General features: G+C 34.6%; 1 protein-coding gene across 8 annotated transcripts in view; it reads left to right on the forward strand.

The window, feature by feature from the left end:
* The window catches only part of CEP112 (centrosomal protein 112), a 183,321-nt gene that overhangs the window by 45,732 nt on the left and 118,320 nt on the right, over positions 1-19,269 (forward strand). For all 8 annotated transcript variants that reach the window (XM_067308668.1, XM_067308663.1, XM_067308667.1 and 5 more), the window contains 6 exons: positions 301-444; positions 2,305-2,459; positions 2,783-2,912; positions 3,942-4,034; positions 4,992-5,051; positions 9,269-9,348. In XM_067308668.1, the coding sequence (XP_067164769.1) occupies positions 301-444; positions 2,305-2,459; positions 2,783-2,912; positions 3,942-4,034; positions 4,992-5,051; positions 9,269-9,348 (662 nt within the window). The remainder of the gene's footprint in view (positions 1-300; positions 445-2,304; positions 2,460-2,782; positions 2,913-3,941; positions 4,035-4,991; positions 5,052-9,268; positions 9,349-19,269) is intronic.

Below are 19,269 nucleotides of genomic sequence, written 5' to 3' on the forward strand. Positions count from 1 at the left end.
AATTTTATATGACAGGCATTGATGTTCAGTTTAAATATGTAAACAATATCAGAGAATGGCAAAAATACATAGGCTTTGTTAATCTTCTGTAAGGCAGAAGGATAAGTTATGCCCTCTGTTTCTGAAATTACCACTTTTTAGAGTCAGAACAAACTTACTAAATGAGAAAATGATATGGTTTTGTTCTAGAGCACAGAATGTGGCCTAATTTATCAGTTATTCTATTTATATATATATACACATACTTGTAAATGCTAGTTTTATGCTATTTAATATTTTTGTAATATTTTTGTGATGCAGCTTCACAATGCTGTGGCTGAAATGGAAAAGGAGAAGTTTAATATTCAGAAGAAACACACAGAAAATATTCAAGAACTGCTTGAGGACACCAATGTTCGTCTTAGCAAAATGGAGGAAGAATATTTGGAACAGATCAAGTCAACTGTATGTTTTTTTTTATGAATGTTTAATTCCCTTTATCTCTGAGATACCCTTTCTACTGTTTCTGTATGTTGGATGTCAAATCGAAGTTGTGCCTACCTAAAGTCCTAATATATATATATATATATATATATTTGTCCTGTATTTGAGCAATGGTCTTGTAGGCAGAAACTCACTTGTGATGGCCACTGATTTGACAAACAGAAACAAATTCTTCCCTGATCACAGAATTACACGGAAAACCTCACATCAAGCAGAAGCCTTTGTGTTGCAAAGGTGCACAAAATCTCAGGAGTAGGTGTAGTGTCAGATATGAAGTAGTTTGCTGTGTAAATTGTTTAAAAAAAAAAAAAGCAAAAAGTGTTAGTAAAAATGAAAAAGTCTCCTCAATAAAACATCACATTCTTTTTATCAGTATGAGACATGAAGAGAACTGAATGAGTGAAAGGACAATGTCAAACAAACTTTATTCTCTTATTAATGAATGTTGAATTTAAAAATTAGCATTCAGATCATGTCATAGGTACCGGTAAATACAGAGAAAAATGGACACAGTCTGTCAGCAAGATTGAATTTAAGAACCATCAAAACTAGACAGATCTTGCTGAGCAGCTTCTGATTTAATAATTAAACAAGGTAGAGTTCAAGGCAGGGCTTAAGATGAAAGACTAGACTGTCACTGAAAATTAGGTTTGTGTGGTTTTTTTTCCTCTCTCTATTTCTCTCTCTATCTCTTTTTTGTTGTTTTTGGTATTTCAGAGTTCTTTCCTTGTTCAGAGTTTTGCACTGTCAGGAATGCCATTATTGTTAGCAAATAAAATTCACTGAAGGAATTTAACTAGTATTGTAGAACTGATAAGCAGGGTTTTTCTTGTCCTTCGAACAAGTATTAATTTCCTGGGAGGAAAAAATTAGGATACACAGAGCTAGTTACAAAGCCTGCATGGTTTGTCATTAATAATTACAAAATGTGAAAGCAACAGTGTACTGCTAAATTGAAAAACATGCTATAATATATTAAAGCATTGTGGGGTCTTAATAGTAGCATTAGAAGCACAGTAAATCTGTCCTCTCCCGTTTTCAGCCATCTCTGATCTCTATCCCTAGCAGTAGCTTTTCAACTTCATGTGCAAAAATATACAAGGGCAGAGGTAGGAGGGGATGTGGACCCTCTGTCCTAATGATTGCTTGGATTTGGACCGTTGACTTGTATGTTGGTTAGTCAAATTATTCTAAACTTAAATGAGGTCTACTGAGAGCAGTGAGCTGTGTGTACAGTAAATAGTATGAAATATTGTAGAATTACCCTAAAATCCTGCAAAGCGACCCACAAACTGACTTCTTCAATGAAACCCCTCATCTGAAAGTTAACACTCTTCTTACTTGCTTCTTACCCAATTCCCTTGTAGAATTTTCCTGTTGTATATTTTGCAAGACTGACTGACTGTAGTAAAACATGTTTTCATAAATAATGATATTACAAAGTACAGAATGTGTTATACATCCAGACAACACTTTCATTTTCTAATATTTTAATCTGTATTTTATGATACTGATGCTTAATATCTGTCCTTCCTACTTTAAAAGATTTATACTTTAGAAATGAGTTGCAAATGTTGTTTCATTTGGGGAGAAGGCATGCTACTTTTGGGGGGGGGGGTTATATAGGCATATTTTGAAGTTTTGTTTTGTTTTTTTTATATACAACATAGAATCTACTGTCATGATTGATCACAGCTTTGCTGTTGTAACTCTTGTGTCTCCGGACCACCAAAGAACCTTGTTGCTCTAGGCTACTGAATAACTACAGGGGTGTACACTAACTTATTCTGGTGGTTTCTTAACAATGACCTATTCTTTTAGAACCAGATGGTCAAAGAACTGGAGGCTCGTGTCCAGCAGTTGACTGTTGAGGCTGAAAATAGTAATTTACAGCGTCAAAAATTGTCTCAAGAAAAGATTGATGCAGAGCAATGTTACCAGGCAGTATGCTCTGAACTTCAGGAAGTGAAAGCAAGGTAATTAAATAGTGGTTGCTGCTTTTAACTTTGAAGAATATGGAATATCCAAAACCAAACACTACGCGTTTTATTTCAAGAACCCAGTGAATGGTAATTGGCATTAGCAAAGTGTCATGAAAATGTGTTAATGCAAAAACTGGTTTTGGAACTGACCAGTATGTCCTAAGTATGTTATCTTTCCATTATTTAAATACATTTCATTTCATTACAATGAGCACACGGAACAGTCAGACTTGCCTACTCTGTAGAATTGATACAAAACAGGTAAAATGCCAAAATATGAAAGCAATTTCCATATTTTGTTTGCTTATTACTTGTAGACACAGCTCACTTCAGAAAGACAGGGACCGTATTATACAAGAATATGAGGAGAACATTCAGCAGCTACAAAGTAAATATGATGTTGATGTAAATTTTATAAAACAGGAACATGCTCTCTCTGCAGCTAAGGTATGTTTCTATGTATAATAAGCATAAAATTGCTTGCTTACTAGTTGTTTATTTTTGAACTGGTCTCTTCAATGTTATAAATGTGAAATGCATGTGAATAAATCCAGGGAATTATTCAGTTGCCTAAGTTGTTTATGTGCATAACTTTAAAAAATTGTGATTTAAGTTTTCATTTCCAAATGTGACTGAAAAATTGACTGAAGTTGACTGAGAATTTGGGGGGGGGTGTATATGTGTACATACAGGTGGTATTTTCATGGCTGGTTCAGCTAAGGCTCAATTAATAGTGTTTGTGTTGCTGTAAAGGTTCAGGGTGCCAAAGAACCTCAGCGTGCTTAAAGACTTAGTGCTTTCATAAGGCATCTTCAACAGATTATTTCTGGAAAAAATATCTTCCCTCATGCGTTTGAAGACAAATTTTCTTGTCTGTCTTTTGTATGGGACACTGTGCCAAATATTTATGTATTTAAAAAGTTATTTTAAATTCCATAAATATAAACTTCCCCCAAATGCAATAAATCCATTTTTCTGTGCAAATATCTATGTTGATATGTTGTGCATGCTCTGGCAGATACATATATGTTATCTATTTCATATCATTTTCAAGTTAACTAACTATAGAAAAGGTTCATGCTTTAAATACTCTCTGCTAGCCCTTAGAGCCCTGAATAAATGGAATCTTGCATTTATTTAGTGAAATTCTGGGAGCTTTGAAACTTTACTCCATTTTCTTTGTAAGGTATTTTTCTTTCTTTCAACTGTTAGTGCCAAGGTGATGTGGAGTTTTGTGTGATTTTTTTTTTTTTTTAATTAGTTATTTTACTGGGGTTTTGTTTACATTTTTAAGTTGAACAAAGTAACAAGTGAAATAGCTGGAGCTGGAAACTGATCAATTTTCTTTCCCAAGTTGACTATTTTTTCCAATTTCCAGTCAACTTTGGAAGTTAAATTTAAAAAGGCAAAAGTTGTATCTGTAGAACTAATGCAGAATGTAAGACAAAAATTCCTTCTTCTATTAAATCCCTACAGGCATCTAATGTGGTTGAAGAATTAGAACATAATGTGTCGCTGTTAAAACAACAGTTACAGGAATCAGAACATCAAAGGCAACAACAGCTGAGGGTAAGCCCTGATTAAAAAAAAAAAAAAAAAGAAAAAAAACCTTTTTCCATTGTTTAGATAACCAAACTAAAATACACTTAGATAAATATTGTACCTAAGGTTGAATAAAAAAAATATGATTAAGAGATCACTTTATGGGTAAGAACAGAATTTTCACAGGAACTTTTTGACTATGTCTTAAATGATATGTTAAACCAGGAGAAACGTGTATCAATGGGTTAGAGAGAACCACATTAAAGAATTGAAAGGGTCTTTTTGCTTTCTTAAACAGCATACGTTTTTAAGTAAGCTTCAATATTGTATTTATTTCTGTTGCTTCTTAACAGTTCAGTTCAATATTCTATCTTCTCACAGACATGTAAATTAATCTTTCTGTCTTAGGATAATGACTTCCATTTCTTCATGTATCAATCCTGTTTGAGTTTTAGCATCTGCTTGTCCTCCTTTCTCTTTCAATATACAGTTTACATAGTGCAGAATAACATTTTAATAGCTCAGGAGAGCTAGTTGCTCTAGTTGCTTTTGCTCTTTAGAAGTGTTGAACCATGCCATTTGGGCTAATTTTTTTTATGTGTGGATATTTTTGCTGTTGGTTGGATTTTTTTGCAAGTCAAGGAGACACGTTCTCTTCTGCATGACTTAAAGCCTAATAGTATTCCTCCCATCTTGGACTTTTGAGCAAGGAGCTAAAATCTGTAATTGACCCTATGACTTCTTAACTCTATTTAGAAGCCTTTTTGAGCTAATGAAATAGTAAAGATAAAGTGGTGTCTTTTCCATAATTTAAATAATAGCTAAATGTTGATAAAAAGAATTGTTTAATGATGACACAAAGTGGATTTTTAATTTTTATGGACTGTACTGTATTATAGCAAAATAAGTGGATGCATTTAATGACTGCTTTGAAATGAAAAAAAATGTGTTTTGTCTATTTAAAATACACATCTCTGTTTGCAGGATCAGGACCACAAGTTTCAACAGGACAAACTTCACTTGGAGTGTGTCTATGAAAAACAGGTACTGTTTTAATGTAAAATGTTATTCACATTTCCAAGTTTGTTGTATGCAGCCACTATGTTGTTTAAATTCTGAAGCCCTCCCCCCAATAAATTTTGAGCAGACTAAGGATATGCAAATAATGAAACCTAACACCCGCTGTGAAAATAATCAGATTTTAAACAAGGATAAAGATGTTAAAATATTTAGCAAAAGTGTAGTATCAGTGGCTTGAAACATGGTAATGCATGCTCTTTAACTCACTTTGAGTGGAATTAATTCCAGCTAAGAAGATGCAGTACTTCCAATGCTCTTACTGTAATTTTTTTTTTTCATTATTTTGGCTTTTTTGTAGGCAGCTATTGAGGTTGCAAAAGAAAAATGGCAGTGACAGAGGCTGGATATGGAACAACTGTTCACTGTCTCTCAGTGCAAGAAGTGGGAGGCCTTAAGTGAAACTAGCAGCTGGCAGTTTCAAAACAAACTTTTTCACACGATATGTAGTGAATCTGTGGAGGTCTGCCATAGGATACTGTGAAATCTAAACGTTTCCCATGGGTTGGAAAAATAATTGCACAAATTCAAGGAAGATTGGCTTAGGCTATTTAAGTACAGAGATAACACCTCTGGTTCTAGGTAACTATAGCTCCCGATTGTGGAGGCTGGGAGAGCGCACCAACGAAGCGTCGCTGTGTGCTTGTCCTCTTCTGATACTCTTCCTTTGCTGCCATCTGATGTTAACTGCTACTGCAACAAAGATACTATTGAATAAGATAAATTGAACTTAGCCTGACCTGTTGTCAATGTTCATATGTTCTTCCATACTTCTTTCTCCCAATATATCTTTATTCCATACTTTTCTGGGATTTGAACACACGTTCTCTATATATTGTTGACATGCATTGTTTTCACATCAGAAACTTAAATTAAAAGATGTAGTTCTTAGCAAAAGCAGTTTATTGTAAAGCACTTTGCAAATACTGTCCATTCCTTTAAACTTTAAGCTTGAATAGGTTTCAAATTAATTTTAATGGTGTATGTTCAGCTCATGCAGTGTTTAATAAGAATGTGTTAGATGCTTTCTTAATGGAAATAATGTGTTTTTCAAACGTCATTTTCAAATGTGGCAACTTTATAATATAAAGTGATGAATTGCGACCATAGCTACTAGTCATTTACTAACAGCAATTGAAACATGGATTTTAGTGGGTTTTTGATTTGAGTTAGTTCCTTCTGCTGACTTGACTTTAAATACTTTTTTCATTACAAGACATGTTTTGGTCTAAACCTAGACTTCATTTGTCTTTTTACCAGACTGAGTTATAGTTTTGGTTTTTTTTGAACGTTGTCCTCAAGAAAGGCCTAGGATTGGAGTGGTACTGCATGTCAGAATAAAAGCATATTAGCAAAATTTGGATATCTTCTGGCTACTGAGGTACAGTGCATGTTGGTTTGTTGGAACAAATCAGCTCCTCTGAGAGCCGATATGCGCAGATTAAATGTGGCTGGTAATGTTCCCAGGCACTAAGCCCAAATGGTGTGGAATGGCCCACATCTACACTAGTAAAATTTCTTATTCTGCACAGCGAGGTGGTTGCATCCGTGTTACCTTTTTGAAGGGGTGCCTGTCCTGTGCTAATCCTGAACAAGTTTTGAGCAATGCTACTTCGCATTGGCTAAAGGATGTCAGCAATCACTCTACTTAGTAAGTGTAGATATTCAAGTTCCAGCCTTCAGAAACTAGTATGAACATAGTCTGAATGTCTGGACTAATGATAGTGCTAAAAATGTATTACCTTTACATAAATAGCTCAAGATGAGTAATTATATCAGTGTAAGGTTTGGGTAGACTGCAAAACTGATGTAAAAAGCCAAACGGCTTGCAAAACCTTAGAGTATCTTTGAGAGATGAGCTGCTGAGTACCTTTCTGATCTTCTCTGCGTAGTTTAGATCTGCTTTCGTTCAGTGATTCTGTTACGCTGCTGTCTGAATGACATGGCGAAGAGCTTAGAAAGATGATAATGTTGCGTATTGTATAGTGAAAATGATTGTTTGATCCCCTCAAATGAGAGGGGACTCCAGAGAACCGCGAGTTCTTTAGCCGAGGGAGATGCAGGGTCTGTAATGCAGGATTGTCTGCAGACTGGGGAGAAATTCTGCTGTGTACCAAACCCTTTTCTCCAAGTAAAACTTTATTGCATAAATATTTTGTTCTACACAATGCTGTTAAAATTTTTTGGAAGTTATTTGTGACCTCTGTCTTGTTGTTGATAATGCCTAACGATAGTTTAATTTCAAAGAGTGTTTTTTTGATGTCTTGTGTTGTCTGTGGTTTTAGTTAGGTTTTTTATAAAGGGATGAGGTTGTCATACTCCCAAAAATTCTGCATGGGGTTTTGGTCTACATCATGTCCCTTCTTTTTACAAGGGGTTAATTTTTTTTTCTTTTTTTAATTAACAGTATAATTCAGGTCTTAACTGGTGTATAAGAAGGTCAACATGTGTTCAAGTTCCTTACTATAATAATTTGATATTAACAATGCATCTAGTTGGAATCGCTATTTCTTATACTGTTCAAATTTTTAAGTCTCATTTATCTGATATTTCAAGATTTGCCGTTACAACCTCAAGTTAAAAAGAGAGAGGGGCTGCTGTTATTGAGGGAATACATCATTTGAATCCTATAATAGATAAGATGAAGCTTATTTCAGCGGGCATGTAACTGTGTATCAGTTTTAAAAAAAAAAAAAAAAACCAAAAACCCAAAAACCTATTTTTGGTAGATAACTGTAGCTGTTTGCATATTCAGAAATTTTGATTTAACTGTGTGCTTTGAAAATAAAATCTTTGAGAGCAGAGGAGTAAACACATGTGAGTGATCTATTGCTATAAATCCATAAAATAGTATGGATTGGCCCGTAAAATACTAAAAATGAGTTTGCCTTCAAGTGAGGGAATAATGAATTCTCTGGTGCAATCTGTTCACTTAAGTACCTTCCCATTATCTAATAATCTTTATTGGTCTACAGTGGCTGTTCCCTGCTAGGATATTTAAACATCAAACAAATAATAGGTAGTAACCCTAAATGTCACTGTTTGATTAAATGTGCTTATCTGCTGAATCAGGAACCAGTTAGGCTAAATGGTTTTACAAGCAAAGGAAACACCTGCTTTTTACAAATAATCTACTGCTTGTTTTCCAAACATCCAGCTAAGCCAAAGAACAGCGACAGTTTATTACTGAGAGCCGTTTCTGAGTCAGCTGCTAAATATACTTTACTCTCAGGATTGGTAATACCATCTTTATACGCTGATGGACAGTCCTTCAGTTTTGAGGCTGTTTCAAACCAACTCATTAATCTTGCTACCACAGAGTTAACGGCTATATGGGACCATTTACGCATGAGAATCTCTAAATTGTTTTTTCACTGGAGATATAAATATCTTGTGCTGTGTTCGGTTTGTTACAAAATTAAAATAGCTTAGATACTATTTTATTTTAGACCTGTGAGTGTTCTTTTTCTGGGTGTAAGTTAGTGGTACACTTATACAAGAGTATCATACCCCAGCATTTACAAACAATGTTTTTAATGTCTAGATGCAAAATGGAAAAATGAAAAGCTTTCATATAATGATTCAACCACTTCATTTCTGCCTCAGGGGGTAGAGAGTTCTTTGGTTGTAAGTCACTTTTTCTCAGAAAACTTGCTTTTCTTAGGAGTATCCACCCTCAGTTGGTTAATGTTTGAGTATGCATTATTCTCAAGTAATCTTATTCATTATCATTATATTTGGTAATCTTTTTGTTAAAAGGAACGATAAAAAATAGTTATCTTTGAATTTGCATTCACAAATTGGTAAGTAGGAATTCTGCATCATAAAGCAATACATATTATTTTAGGCATATTTCTGTATTTTTGTCTTTATTCTAAAGAAAAATATAGTTCCTTTTAATGCAGTTACTGATATTTCTTTATTGTAGAGAATAATATTCATTATGAGAAGAAGCACAATAGCTCTATTGACCATATTCTCATACTTCATCTCTCCGTTAATGTTTGTTCTTGCATTTTTTTCTTGTGTTCTATGTGACTTTAGAAACATCATACACATCGTTGTCTATATTAATGCAAAATAAATGTTTAAAGTAAATAGTCTTTATAATTCAAAATAACAGTAATTTGTTCCATCAGACTTTGTTTTAGCTATAATGTAGTATTTTTTCCTTCAAATGGTAGATTCATGGCATCCGGAATGATCTTGATAAAGAAAGAGGGGATGCTCAAAAGAAAATTCGCAAACTGGAAGAGACTTTGAAGTAAGTGGCAAATGCGGTAGTTGTTGAAGCATCCCCAAGTTTTTAGCCAAACTTATTAAATGGACATATGCTTTGTGTTGTCTAACAGCCCTCTATAGATTGTCTGGGTAACCTTTCAATTATAAAGACATATTTTCAGGGTTTTATTCAGCCATAAAAATTAAAAAAGCAAAGCAGAAACCACGCCACCAACATTGGTCAGCTTTTAAGTGACAGGAATGTAAGGGAACGGAAGTTAGTGATTTTTCAAGTGTGTTTTTCCTGTCAAGTAAACTAAACCAGCTTCAGTTTGGAGTGGATATGTAGTACACAAATGAGCAAGAGTAGCTGCTTTGGAGTATTTAAAGGAATGGATAAAACTGAAAGATCTATTCTAAGGGTCAAACATAGTGGTGTGTTGTGTTATATACTGTACAAACTCCTGTTCAGTACTTAGGATTATTCTTTTAGGATTCAGGAGAATCCAGGAGAGAGGCAAGTCTTTCTAAAAAACAAAAACAAAAACAAACAAAAAAACCCACACTTACAAAAATGTATCACTTACATTGCTTTTGATCTCAGAAATTATATTTGAATTGATTTAGACTATCATATGATATTTGTGAATTTTTTAAATCTCTATCCATAAATTAATGTGGATTTTTCCTTCTCTTTGTTACTCTGCCTTCTTGTATGCATATCTTTTTTTGTAGTCTAAGTGGCTGAAACAGCTGTAAGCCTTTGCAATATTTGAATCAAAGAAAAAGAGGAAAAGCATATGGGTGTGCCATGAAAATTCAATATCATGCAAATATTTCAGTGCATTTTTGGGGTATGTGATGATGCTATGCTCTTGGGATAGCAATTCTGGAATTTCGTTTCTCAGAACTGTGTCCCATTAAGAGCTCTTCTTATTCACTAACTGGACCCTTACATCAGTGTCTAAAGAACATGAATTGTGTTTTATTTTGACAAAGTTGGTGAATGCATAGATACAGAATGCTTGGAGGAAATTTAAAAAAACGAACAAACAAAACGTTGGGAGGGTGCTTCTCTCCCCACAACTGATGCGTATGCAGTTCTGTTCAGGAATTAAAAGGGAGTCACGGAGGACTTTGCTGAGTCTTGATGAGCGGCATCTGTTTACTTGAGAGTATTGCTGCTGATTTAGAATGCTTTCTTTTCTTAGAATTCTGCTTTCCAGAAGACTCTGGGATTTAAACGGAAGAAATGGACAATAGGGAATGAGATATTCCCTGAGAATCTCATCTCCAAACACTTGGCTCTGCAGAGTAGTGCTTTTATAAATTTCAGCAGTGGGACTGCTTTGTTGGCCCACACCACTGGCAGATACTTAACAATACAAAGTAAATTTATCTAATACAAAGTGTGCAGAGGCTGGTTCATTTTATGACATCTTATGAGCCATTATTAAAGCATCTTAAACTGTTTCCCGTTGCTGGTTAACCTTATTAATAGCTGTCTTAGTGACATAAACAGGAGATGGATAAATCTGACTACTTATTAAATTGGGCGCCCAAAACCCCTTAATTTTCTTAAACACAATTTTTCAAATACAGCTGGAGTTCAGAGAGTTGGTGTGCAGCAGACAGACTTGAGACACTTTCACTAACTTGAAACAGCTTTTTTTGCCAAGCTTGTACTTGAAAAACTAATCAGGATGCAGCAAGTTTGATACTTTCTGAGCAGGGAAGTGGCTAACATACAGCAGATGCACATATGACAAGATCAACTCTCTTTTGTTTTCCTCCTTCCATTTTTGTGTAAAGGTATATCTAGACTATTTCCACTACAGCAAGTGATTTATACCTATTACAGGTCTTGCAAAGTGTCTTAGATTGGGACTTGTGTTTTCTGATGCAAGTTATTCATGTTGCAAAGTGCTTTTCCCAGGTCACCTTTGTGTGTGTCCTATGTCACACTGTTTCTGAGTGTCTAGGCAAATGTTTGTGGGGTTGTGGGTTTTATTTTTTATTTATTTTATTTAGGGTGTCTGAAATAACATGAAGATTGCATCAAAGACCTCCAGAATGAATCATTATAGCATGATAAGGATATGCGGTGCATGTCCTTGACTATTTGCGACACGTGGATATTTGGGAGGCCTGCTGGAGTAGTGTTGAAGGGTTGCGTAGGATGGAGGAAGCCACCCTTTCTTATGATTTTGGTCATACTGCCTGTGTGGTAATGCTCTGGGGTACCCTATTCCTGTAACTGCACCCAATTTTTTGTTGGGGAGAGCTAGCTGGTTCTCAGAAGGAAACATGGGAGCAAATGAGTTTACATGTAATATTGGATTGGACCTTGCAATTAAGTTATGTAGTATAGATTCATCTTTACTGTAGAATCAATGTGAAGTAGGTCACTTAATTCTCGATCAAATGTTAGTACAGAGTAGTTAGCATGTTGTAAATTCTCAGTTAACTTTGAAATTAATGTCTTTTGAGAAACTGTATTTGTAAATGAAAACTTTGTCATAGCTATTTATAATATTAACTCATATGCACTCTGCTACAGATAATAGCATTTCACACTCTCCTAATTTAAAATGAAAAAGATATTTTAATTTTTGAAATTGCTTACTGTTTAATAATGGTTATATACTATGATACTTTTGGTTGTTTTATAGCTGTGATTTGGGATTAATTTTAAGACATACAGTAATTATTTTGTCATTGAATAGAAAAAAAAAATTGGCTTTCGTTCTTATTTTTGTCTGAATGGAGACAGAAATGCTCCTAAAGATTCAAAAATACTTTACTTGCAGAAGTATAGTACCCTAGTCCAAGACCAGCATATATTCTGCAGACCTGTTCTTTCAGATTTCAACGCTGGTACAAAACCGCTGGTCTGTTAGCTCGCATGAAAGGCTGTCGGTAAGCTTGTCCTTTGCAACTGAATGAGCCCCTAAAAATCATTCATAAGAAGGTATTTTTGGTATGAGAAAAAATAATGTTCCTGATGGTCTTGTCAGCCTTTATTACAAGAGGAAGTGATAGCAGCTATGGAACACACAAATCGGAGATCTAAATGGCTTATTACATATATCGTGGCAGACTGACTGCTTTGGCATCAGTGTGTCTCTGATCAAAGAGGTGTCAGTGCATAGGAGTGATAAGAGCAGACTCGCTGCATGCCCAGTGCAGAAGAACTGCTAATCCCGCCAGGCTTGCTTTCTGGAAGCCAAGCCATTTATTCCCTGCCCGTGTATCTGGACAGTATTAAGATTTTTATATGTATATGTCTATATATGATATGTTTGTGTGCAAACAGTAAGTAATAAGCAGAAACAGTTTTGTAAGTTTTAGAGAAATGGATGTCTTCCCTGTGTTTTTTTCCATTGTTGCAAAAATGAGTCCTTTAGGCAGTTTCTGGTTATTAATAGGAATTAGCCACCTTTTATGTGAAATGCTTTATTTTGTCATATTTCTTTGACTATTTGCAGAATAAAATTAAGTAATTACAAGCTAAACCAGGCAGACACAATAAACCTTTTTAAAACAACATTATCTTCCTTGAGATGGGTGAAAATAATAGTTCACCATCTTCAAATAGAAACTATGCCTTGTGGAATTGTAGCTCAGAACCCAGTAAGTACATCAGTGATTTCTCATAAACTACTTTGATCTGAATGCGCTTTGATTCTGCAATAGCCACAGGATTATATCTTGAGTAGCGAGTCAGCTGCAAACACATAGAGAGGGAAGTGGTTAGGCATTGCAGTGATTCCCCCCACCCCCCTTACCCCCCAGTGGTGTGACAGCAGACACTGTTATTGCCATTTCAAACATATTCACACAGAGGCATAATGAAAGTGATTTGAGACAGCATGTGAAATAATAAAATTCACATTTCTTAAAAGTATAATTCACTTAAAATAAATAGATAGTATTGCCAGATTTTTAATACTGAATAGGAGTTTATATAATTTATGCAGGTTTTTTTTCTGAAGTTTATGGTGGAAATCTTTGTAAGAAATAATTTTTTTGCAAAAGAATTGCTGTAATACTCATGACTATTGTTAGTGACTTGTACATATAAATTTTGTTTAGCTTAGGCAATACATGTCACAGCTATTGCCTAATAACAAAAAAAGACTGCAAGAAGGGCTCGAAGGATTTTTCTAGAACATTGTTTAAACTGCATTTATGTAATAGCAATCTACTCTGTAAAAGTTTCTGTGTAATTACTTGGGGGGAAAGGTTGTTTCTCTAATCCCTTTAGTTTGGTTGCATAAAATGTCATGAGAGTGGGTTAAATATAGGCTAAGTCTCTGTTTCTTATCCCTTTTATTTTAAGTAGAAGAGTAGGAAATAAAGAGGTATAGCTATAATATGATTTGTCACATTCCAGACTCACTTGAATACAACAGATGGGGAAAAAAAAGTGAAAAAATCTATATCCATTTGTTGCTAAAGAAATTACTTAGATGAGAAAAAAGATCTTACCACACAGCAGTATTGTCTAGGGTGGTTCTTGAGAAGATCTTGTGCTCCGTGAAATTTGGACACCTATTTATTGAAAATATTTACCTCGCCTCTGCTGGTATATTAATATCTGATTATTTCATAATTTTTGCTTATTACGCTATAGGGAGGTATTTCCCATTTTATTGAAGAATGGGAACGAGGAAGCCTAGAGACATTTAGGGAGATGAAAACAGGCATGATCTTGATGTGATTTTAAAAATAAAGCCAGGACTTGGATGTTAAAGGCTAGCAGCCTATCTTTTTCAACTGTTTACTCTTATTTCTATTCCAGTGATCATCTTTAAAGCAGCTTTACTTAGTTGACCTTCATTTGAGTAATATTCCCAATAGTAGTACTGCAGGTAGGGATTTATGAACTTTCCTGAAGACTTAGCAGATGGCTTTTTTTCCCCCCACAATAAATAATTGTATAATTTTTTTTATTATAATGGAAATGTTCAGATTGGACTGAAGGACAGTTCATAAATAGGTGTCTAAACTATAGTATGATTGAAGGAAACAAGTTTTCTTTAAGAAATGGCATGAAATGTTACCGCTACAGGTGCAGGCAGACATTGTAATTTAACATTGAACTGTCAAGGCATATGTGCACAAAATCTGCAGTTAAATGCTTCATAACATTCTTCATCTCAATCTTTGCCGTTTCTTTAAACCTGCTTAGGAGGCCAAATCTCAGTACTTCGCAAGTGGCAATGATACAGAGCAAATGTTTAGCAGCTGGTTTATTGAAAGTCACTCAATAAAATTGTTGTTTACATAAAAAACTAGCAACACCTCTTTTCTCTGTTGCTTCTCTACTTCTCATTTGAATTTGTTTAAAACTATTCTGTGGAGGAGAGAGGGGTTAAAGTTTCCAGAAACTATCAAAGCCATTCCTATCTATTAGTAGATCTGTAATTTTACAACAATTTCTAAAACATGCACATACAGTTTTCACTGTATTTTGTGATCTGTTTTAGATGGTAGACCAAAGTTTTTCAGGCAAAATCTTTTCAATCAAAGGCATGGTATGAAGAAGGAGCATGGCTGTAGAAGTTCAATAAAAATAAAGAAATAATAGTAATTTAACCTTCTTTTTCCATATATACTTGTGTGCATGCACTTGTTTTCTTTGGAAATCCTTGACATGTGATTCAAAGAAAAGTAGTAGGTTTCTTTTCAAGGATGAGGCCATGGACTTGTTGCATAGTACTTTTTAAAGACTTCTGTTACTTCTTTAATCTTCCTTATTCTAAATATGATAGCTGTGTCTATTCTTTATACCTCCACATGCTGATTCGTGAATCTACTATTTCCAGTGACTTTCTGCCAAGTGTGGTTTGATGTTACTGATGTATGTTTTCAATTTTCATGCATGGCACAGTTATTAGTGCTACAAGGTTTTGTCTTGTAGAGAGTATCTGATTAAAAAAGAACTGCCAGTCTTAGCGTTCTCGCCTCACCAGTGGCTAGTTCAGTGTGCCTTACATTTATCTTTCACCATTAGCTATTCACTGTTCAAGTACTTTGCACTAAATCAGGGCAGCAGCACTGAAACAGAGCACGTTCCATATTCTTTCTGGCATGGATTCTGCTGATGTCAAAGTGTTTTCTTGTAATCGCTGAAATTTGGAGATATTCCAAAAGTGAGACCAATAAGATTCATAGCCGTGAATTACATGGTTTTTTGTCTTGGTTTGTTGGCAACTATCTGCTCCTTGTGGATAGTTTTGATGGGAAATCTTAGGCAATGTCTTAAAGAAATTTTGATTTAGTTCTATCTCTTGTCACAAAGAGTTTGTTCAAGTTGATTGTTTTATGGATGATGAATTGTGGAAGGCAGAAGTTCAGAAATGTATCTTTTATGTATTTGGGACAGTTTCACAATGGCTCTTTTCTGTGACTGATCAGTGGCATTGGATTTGAACTGATGCATAAATGAGAAACCATTAGCTAAAATGGAGGATGCTTAATCCTGAGATATGGGGGAGGGGGAATGACCTGACTCATCTAGCATGTACTATTAATTAATTCTCAGTTTTTCTGAGTGAATAGGAAGTGAGCACAGTCTGATCCCATTTGTCTTGGGATTTCCTTATCTTTTTATGCATTTTACTCGCTCTTTCTTGATCCAAAATCTGATCAAGAAGAGTGACTGTAATATGGGTATAATTTAGAAGGATTGCTCTCACCTTTGACAGATGGCATTTCTGTGCAGACCTCCAACTAGTGACACTGAAGTCCCTCCCTATGTAAGCTCCTGGTGTCCTGAAGACGGCATGCTTTGTGCAGGATGTTTTATCGCATGATGATAGCTCTGTTCTGATATGTTCACAAAGAGCAAAATATTCTTCCAGAGTGCTAAAGTTAGCTTGCACTTGTATTTACCAAAGCAGGTGGAAAAAATGCTCTTTTGGGAAGGAAATAATTTTTTTCTATGGCCTGAAATTTCTACTTTTTCCTGTTCTTGCAATTGTAGTCGTTTCTTTATTCACAAGGATTTTAATTGTCGTCTCATAATATTGTTTGTCAGTCATTTGGTAACTGAATTCCCTACCTGACATTGTCATTGTAGGAATGGAGTTGGAGGTCTTCTCAGGCCTGTCCTGAGGTGAGATACAAAGTATTGATATTGACACTTGAAAATGCTTGATTGAATGGCCTTTATGCCACTGTTACTCAAAGGTATAACTTTGTTTCATATAAGAAGAGAAGGCCAAGATGTTGTTTGGTTTGAGAGGTTCTTTTTGCTTTGATCAGGATACACAAAAATGTATCATATTTTAGTACCAGAAGTTTTTTGTATGGGTCTCTTAGCCCTTGATATTACTGAACTCTTGCAAAACTCCACTCTCTTTACCCAATTTTTCTTCTTTTTGGATTATCCTAAAATAAACGTAAAAGAAATAAAGGTACATACATCTTAGAAATGGATGGCATACGTAATGCCTCTAAGCTAAAAAAGAAGGAAGCAGATGAAGGCAAGGATAAATAAAAACATGTGAAGATAAATGACAGAAGGAGATGGAATAAATAGCAGTGAATATAATTTCATTTAGTTGTGTAGGCTGCAGTTGAATAATTTTGCATGTACTGTAACGTTGGAGCCTAGCATTTGAAAAAAGTTAAAATTGGACTTTCAAAATATACACAGATTATAATTTTAAATTAATTATGAATTACAGTGCATGTTGAGAATTTAATGACATCAACCACTTTGAGAACTTTATTTCTGAATGGATTCTTCTTCAAAACACTATTCTGTAGATATTTCATTTCCTGCAGTGGTGAATGCCATTTCACACGGAAAAATACAACCTTGTTATAATCATCAATAAGATGATAAATACATGGAATAGTAGCTTTAACCTCAAGTTATTTTTCTTCCTTGTTGCTCTAGATTGAATCCAGATTCTGAATAATTACTTATTTTTAGGATAGTTGCCTAAGTGTAGCTGCTTTCCTCTAGTTAATTCCATTTTCCCTTGAAAATGAAGTATTTGTGTTTGTTTAGAGAAATTCTTGTAGGAATGGAAAAGCTATTACTATTTTTAAAGCAGGAAATAAAGAAATATGAGAAGGCATTGTCTTTAATTCCAAATGTTGCAATAAAGAACATTGTTAAGAATCTATACTCATGTTTGTTGTGTTCATCATTCTCTTTTAATAAAAAATATTTAGTGTTGTCTTGTTACTACAGTTGCAATATGATGAAAAAAGCAAACCTTGTGATTTAAAACCAGTGGTAATGTTAAGTGGCTGAAGAGTTTGGATACAATTTTACTCTTTAAGATAGGGTGGGGTTTTTTTGTTTTTTGTTTTCCTCCTTCCCCCCCCCCCCTTCAGAATCAGTGGAAAACCAGCCAGCTGTTCTCCACTTGGTGCTCTGTTTGAGCATCTGAAACCTTTTAGAGCAGAAGCAGTCAAAGTTTCCAGCATATTGTAAACATTCCTTTAGCTCTAGTGAACATGCTGACATAACCCTCACTCTAGGGGGCACAATGTAAAGTATGAACAGAGGCCAAAAATATGCGGTAGCTTTATTTAATGGTCTCACTTAAAAGAAAAAAATAGTGTTCTATTAACTATTTACAGCCTTTCATTTTCTTCTACCAGTTTCTCTGGAGACCTACTGGCAATAATGAAATATGTATTTAAAGAAAAGCTCCAGTTGTACACAAAAGAAAAATTAACTGTCAATTTTTAATCCTTCCCCATATAACCCTAAACATGGTTATAGAGATATCATATGACAACTTTTTAATGATATTAATTACAAAAGTACATCAATATTTAGTGGTATGAAATGAAAAGTATTGCCTTGTGATGTGAACAGCTTCAGTGTATGATGTGCTATAACACTTAGATGAACTGCTGTAAACTGCTGTTGTAATAATTAAGGTGGTTAAGTGCTATAGATTCTGACCTCACTTAATGAAAATACAAATAACTAACACAAATATCAGAATCATTCCCTTAATGTTCTGAAAGGCTTACCTTTGATATTAGCATATCTTTTAAATTCAGTGCATTATATTTCAAGACCACAACAAAACAGTGCCCAAAACATTGATGAAATGAGAAGAGCCTTCGGTTGGCCAAAGAAAAGTCTTCCATATGATTTAATTCAATTACTCATTTTTAATAAGCACAGAATGCTTCAGGCTATCACCTTTTTGGGTCATTTAAAACCAATATACAAAAATAGTGCAGAGGAAGACTTTGACTCCTTGTCTTTTTTTGTTGTTGTTGCTATATAATTCTATTTATGATAGTTAGACTTCAATGACATGAAGAAGGAAGAATCTGATGAGCTAGATAAGACACTTACCATTCCTCAGTATTGAGTTGTCCGTTACACCACCAATATTATTATTCCCAATCCTCAAGTACAATGATTTTAACCACAAAAATAGTTTCCAGAAATATGTGCCATGAATGAGTACTATATTCTTGCACTTCCTTGTACATGTGAATCGTATGCTTGTGTTCTGGATTCTTTATTTCCTCATTCAAAACTAGTATTTGGTGGTGTAGCCATGATTGTCTAAGGGTATAAAAGAAACAAGATTTGTGGGAAATAATATTTAGGTCAAGTAGAATATAAGGGGGGGGAAAAAAAAACAGACTTTCTGATCCAGTGCATTCTCATCAGCGTAGACCTCTTTGAAATGATAAACCTAGCATACTTTAAGCTGAAGGAGTTAGTTTAGATGTTTTGTTTAGAATTGTGTATTGGAAAAATGTTTCAAAAACATTAAAAAAAACAAAACGGTCTTTGACATCTTCTTTGATTTGCCAGCCACCCTTGGCACTGTCACTCATTACATCTTGGGCTACTATTTTATTTGTTAATGTTAATGACTCCTTTTGCCTGGTTCTCCTCCTCGGTGATCTCTTCCATAGCTCATCATTCAGAGGATTTATTTCATTCACCCTCCAGCTTTCTGCA

This window comes from Apteryx mantelli, chromosome 19 (assembly GCF_036417845.1).
Source record: "Apteryx mantelli isolate bAptMan1 chromosome 19, bAptMan1.hap1, whole genome shotgun sequence".
In the NCBI taxonomy this organism is placed as follows: Eukaryota; Metazoa; Chordata; class Aves; order Apterygiformes; family Apterygidae; genus Apteryx; species Apteryx mantelli.